At 37.5% G+C, this 6,000-nt stretch overlaps 1 protein-coding gene across 2 annotated transcripts in view; it reads left to right on the top strand.

The window, feature by feature from the left end:
• Window positions 1-1,990: 1,990 nt before the first annotated feature.
• The window catches only part of NAALAD2 (N-acetylated alpha-linked acidic dipeptidase 2), a 48,985-nt gene continuing 44,975 nt past the window's right edge, over window positions 1,991-6,000 (top strand). Inside the window, exons 1-2 of one of the 2 annotated variants that reach the window (XM_074335619.2) lie at window positions 1,991-2,357; window positions 3,040-3,151. In XM_074335619.2, coding sequence (XP_074191720.2) covers window positions 2,276-2,357; window positions 3,040-3,151 — 194 coding nt within the window. In that variant the 5' untranslated portion in view covers window positions 1,991-2,275. The remainder of the gene's footprint in view (window positions 2,358-3,039; window positions 3,152-6,000) is intronic. The other variant, XM_088791519.1, reaches the window with a different exon arrangement.

Genomic DNA, 6,000 nt, shown 5'->3' with positions numbered 1-6,000 from the left:
CTGCTTATTAGAAAACGTTACATCTAATTACGTATTCAATATTTACATTCTCATTGTATTGTAGGCTCCCTAGAGGCAAGGATCATATGCTCAGAATTTTTTTACAATGTCTGGCATGCTATAGCCTCTCAATAAATTCTGATTTAAGAATAATCTAATTTTAATTTGGGAAGATTAGTCAAGTTGGAAACTGTGCTACTTAATACACTGATTTCTTCTATTAATCAAATTTTAGCTATGTAATTGAGACAGGAGTAGGAAAAAACACATTTCACAGGTAACTTAATCATTTTAATTTTCTACCTTCTCTTTCTGCAGCAAACCTTTTTCTAGAGATGATTTGGATCTGCCTTTGGAGAGAAATGTAGTCAATAACCAATGGTCCCATGGGCAGCAGATAGAAAAGGCTAAGGGCCTAGAAATTAATAAATTGTATAACCAGTCCTCAAAGTTTTTGGGTAACACATTTTTGTGTATACTGACACAAGTAACATTTGATGTTGTTTGTGGCGTACGGGAGACCCTTGTCACCCAACTGTTAAAGTAGAAACTGGGCTTTAACAACATACAAACATGAAATCAATTAATTCACTAAAGATATTTGGTTCAAAGTTAACTATCAGGGGTTCCACAGACGTTCCAAGAGAAAAACCATCAGATACATACACCAGCAATTATAGTGTAAGAAAAAGAAATTAGACTCTTTTGTCAACTCCTTAGGAGAAAAGTAAAGTGCCTTAACTATGTTAATCTAAAATAAAATGGCAAAGGGAGAGGCAACAAGCATTTATCTGAGATCCAAAAGAATAGCTACTCAGAAAGCACGGATGCAGGCAGAAACGCAGGTCATGTTCTGATTAGGGCTGAAGGCAAAGGGTTTTTATGAGAAAGGGAAAGGGAGTAATCACATTAATAGAAGGAAGGAATATCTATTGGTGCTAATAAGTCAAGGAGGGAATTTCTGGAGGTGCAGATAAACTAAGTCATTCTTTAGCTGTACACGGTGGTGCTAAAGAATGTCTTTAACTTTCAGTCCTGTAGTCAGAATATCTACTTTGCAAACAATTGTTTGGAATACCATGTTGCTTTATCCCAGTCCAAAGGTTATTTTGCTCATTTTAAACATCCCAAAGTTCGAGGCGTGGGACCTCCTCTGAGATGGCAGCTCCAACTCAATTTCCAAGCGGTTCTGTTTCTGTTATTTCTCACAGCTAAGATCATCAGGGCCTCCTACAAAGCAGTGAAGATTGGGGGCCATAGATGCACTGTCCTTTTCACAATCCACTCACCAAGCATTTTTCCTTTGGCTGCAAAACTGCTTTTGGTCGGATATGAGGAATTCAGCCATGAGTTGCTAAAGATTTCTGCTGGGGCAAAATGGATGGATACAGGAGTGCTGTTTACAAGGAGCACCATTTCGCAAACTTTCTAAACACTTTAAAGAGAAACATCTATAATACGGGAGGAGGGGAAGGACAGGGAGGATGACATTTGTTGAGAACCTACTGTCAGTTATGGAGCAAAGCACTTTCAATAGTGAATCTTATTTATCTGAACCTATAACATGCTAGTGAGGTAGTGAAAAACCCCAGTGACAGCAAAAGTGATTGAGGATTACAGAAATTTGGAGACTTGTTCAGTTAAGGGGGAACAAAAGAACTCAATGGAGCCTGTGAGTTTTGATGTTGATGCGTGGTGAAGGAACTTCTGTGTTATAGTGGAGCAGGCAGAACCCGAAGAGCTTCCCAAGTGTAACCAGTTAGAAATTCGGACAAAGAATCCAGTGGCAGCAGGATAATCTACAGCAAAGGAAAAACAGGATTTAAATGCACTTCGCAGCTAAAATTAAGCAATTCCTGGAATGGGGGTGGCAAAGCGGCAGGTAGAGTTCTTTAAGACACAAGTCGGGACATTTTCAGTAGTCCCCACGCACACTCGGTCCAGATTACTGTAAAATCAACAGACTGGAGGGTCTGTTGACAACTGGAAGATCGCAGGACAACAGGAAGCATTTGTCTCCTCCTCCTGCAGAGCTTTCTCTCGCTGCTCCACGCCCCCAGGAGACCAAAGGAGCCAGGAGTTGTTTCCTGCTGATTTCCACTCCTCTCAGGAGGGTCCTGGAGGGTGGAGGCCGGGCTTTGCTGAAGGTCAGCGTTGGTCACGCCCCGCGGGAGTCCGGGCCCTCACCCCTTCTCGGTGCACCTTCTCTCTGTTCATCTGCAGCTCGGAGGCCCCTTACAGCAGCCGGCGCTCCGAGCTCAGTCGCGAAGAAGACATGGCGAAGTCCAAGGGCCGTCTGTACCTTTGGATGTGCTTGGCTGCAGCGCTGGCATCTTTCCTGGCAGGATTTATGGTGGGTAAGTGTACAAACCGCTTCCTGAGCCCAGGGCTGGTCCGCCTCCGCGAAGAAAACTCTGCTGGGCTCGCCAGGCCAGCTGAGCTCAGTACTCAATCCGAACGGGTGAACTCCATGAATTTCAGCCAAACTGGAAACGGAATGGAATGCGTTTGGGCCTTCCTAATACAGTGTGACTGAAATCCAGATCTATTGCTCGCTGAGTTCAAGGTACTGTTAAGGGCTGTTTGAAAGACAATTTGGGGTTTGCCACTATCCGCAGGGATGAAAACAATTGTTTCAGCTGGAAGCATCATTAATGAGTCAAAACTTGCAATGGATATGGGCAGCTCTGCAAAAAACGGCCCTTCCCTCATCATTTATTAAATTAATATTTGTGGAATATTGATTTAATTAGCTCCCTGCACTGTGCTAAGAACTAGATTCCCGGGGGAGAACAAGAAAGGAAAAAGCTCTTCCCTTGATAAGCAACATGTGGGAAAATGAAAAGAACTCTCATATAAAATTTGTTTTAACCAATTCAGAATGACACCACACAGCAGAACTTGGAGGTTTTCTGCATTTAATATGAATATTTTTGTAAAACTCACCACGATCTCTTTCTTAGTGAAGGGCTTTTTTTGTCTTGTAGTTTTTACAGTAGTTAACACCAATGATGTGTGTATGTGTGTCTTCTTCCCCAGGCTGGTTTCTTAAGCCTCTCAAAGAAACGACTACATCACTGCGCTACCATCAAAGTTTACGGTGGAACCTGGTGTCCGAGATGAAAGCTGAAAATGTTAAATCATTTCTTCGGTAAGTTTGTTTTGCATATTTGATCTTAAAAATAAAGCGTTTAAAATATTGCAAAGTGAGAAGTGTATTAAAATTGGTTATATTCATGTAGGTAATCTCCTTTGTGTAAAATTATATGATACCACATTCATGTATGGTAATTTTAAATGTCCCTTTGAACCACTCTTAGGGTAAAAACTATTTGAATGATGTGGGAGTCTTTCTTTCCTTACTTCATCTACAAAAAAAGTATCTGATTGCTTTATTAAGAGATTGTTTCAACTTCATGTAACTTTGGGCTAAAACTGAATGTTATTCTGTGTTCCTCATGCCTGGGTTTAATCAACAATGTTATTTTAACTTTATATGACGTCAGGAAGACTTAAATGTTGTAAACTCTGATTTAGAGGAAAGGAGGTAAAAGTTTCAGATTCCATCTGCCACAAATTTAACCTCTATCCTATGTTGCAAATATAAATAACACAAATAGGACAAAATGGAAGCAAAAGAGTCAGTGCAAATCCACCAGTCTCCAAGCATGAAAAACAGTGATATTTGGGGCATTTATCAAGAACTCCTTGAAGGTAGCCCCTATGATATTTAGTACTATACTCAGACTCTTTTAAAGGAGTGTCATTAGAAATACTCCAGCTTTATTGAAGTATAATTTACATAAAATAAACTGCATCCATATAAAGCCTACAATTTGAGAGTATTGACAGGTATATAGTATAGTCAGCAAACCACCTCCTCAGTCATGATACAGAAAATTTACATCATGCCCTTTTCAATTTATTCCTCCCTTCACCCTAGGCCCTAGGCAATCACTGATCAGATTTATGTCACTATGGATTCCTTTGCATTTTTTCAGAATTTTAGGTAAATGGAATCATACAGTTCTGTGCCCTTTTGTGTCTGTTTTCATTCACTCAGCGTAATGATTCTGGAATTCATCCAGGTTGTTGCATGTATCAGTAGTTTATTGCTTTTTACTGCTGAGTTGTATTCCATTACACAAATATACTACAATGTGTGGATGTACATTTGTGTTGTTTCTAGTTTTTGATAAGTGTGACTAAAGGTGCTCTGAACATATGCTTATAAGTTTTCTGTGGACATATGTTTTTTTTTTGGAATGGCTGTGTTGATGATAAGCATATGTTTAACTGATTAAGAAAATGCCAAACAGATTTTAAAAGTGGTTGTACCATTTTCCATTTCTAACAATCATGTCTGAGTGTACAGTGCCCCATACCTTGGCCAACAGTATTGTCAGTTGTTTTAACATTAACCATTTTAATGGATGTGTTGTGGCATCTCATTGTCCTTTCAGTTTGCGTTTCCCTGACGTTTTGCATCTTCTCAAGTGCTTATTAGACTTTGTGTATCTTCTCTTATAAAATCTCTGCTTAAATATATTTTCCTGTTTAAATTGTTTTGTTTTCTTATTATTGAGTTGTAGGATTTCTTTATATATTCTGGATATAATATCTTTGTCAGACATGTATTGTGAATATTTTATTCTATCTTATGGCTGGCCGTATTTGTTTAGTAGAGTTTTTGAAGGCCAGAAATTTTTAAGTCCAGTTGACCAATTTATATTTCATCCTTCAGACTCTGTGTAATCTAACTTTGCCTATGGGAATTTGTGAAAAAATATTTTTTTAAGAAGATATATATGTGTATACATATATATATATATATTTTTTTTTTTTTTTTTCTTTCTTTCTTTCTTTTTTTTTTTTTTATGGCGGGCGCAGCTCACAGTGGCCCATGCAGGGATTGAACCGGCAACCTTGGTATTATTAGCACCGCACTTTAACCAACTGAGCTAACCAGCCATCCCCAGAAGTTTTATAATTTTAGCTTGCAAACATTTAGGTCACTGATTCACTTCAAGTTAACTTTTTTGGATGTATGAGCTAAGAGTTGATGATTTTTTAAATACGATTATTCATTTATTCCCACATTTTTTGAAACACATTTTCTTTCCCCTTTGAATTGCCTTGACATCTTTGTCCAGAATCACTTGACCATAAAATGTGTGGCCTGTATGTGGATTTTATATTTTCTTCTATTGATCTGTTGATCTGTATATCTCAATACCACACTATCTTGTTTAGTGTAGTTTCATAGTAAGTCTGATAATTAGGTAGATTTAATCCTACAAATTTTTCTTTTTAAAAATTGCTTTGACTATTTTAAGTCATTTGTATTTCCAAATAAATTTGAGAATCAACTTCTCAATTTCTACAAAAAAAAAAAAAAAGCCTGCTGGAATTTTGATTAAAGTTGCATTAAATCTATAGATGAATTTGGAAGAGAAGTAACATCTTTAAAATACTGAATCTTTCAGTCCCTTCACTCATTCATTTTAGGGATGTATTATAGTTTAACTTTTCACTCATTGAGGGACATTGGCGTTTTCCCCCAGTTTTTGGCTATTATGATTAAAACTGCTATTAACATTTCTGTACAGGTTTTACTTGATTATTCCTCTGGGACAAAGGCCCAAGAGTGAAAATTGCTAGATTGTACATTTTTAATTTTAGAAGAATCTGTTAAACTACTTTATAATATGGCTGTATCATTTTATATTTTCCATTGGTGTTATCCCTATTTTAAATTTTACACATTCTGACAGGTGCATAGTGATACCTCAGTGTGGATTGTATTTCCCTAATGGCTAATTAATACTATTGAACATCTTTTCCTGTGCTTATTCACCATCTGTATACTCTCTTCAGTGAAATGTCTGTTCATGTCTTTCACCTATTTTTCTTTAGATAGTTATATTTTTCCTTTTGAGCTTTAGGAGTTCTTATATTTTTCAGATACCAGTTTTTTGTCAGCTTTGTGGTGTACAGACA

This window comes from Rhinolophus sinicus, chromosome 14, assembly GCF_057876585.1.
Source record: "Rhinolophus sinicus isolate RSI-liver-muscle chromosome 14, RSI-T2T, whole genome shotgun sequence".
NCBI lineage: Eukaryota > Metazoa > Chordata > Mammalia > Chiroptera > Rhinolophidae > Rhinolophus > Rhinolophus sinicus.
This window is presented reverse-complemented; position numbering and strand designations above follow the sequence as displayed.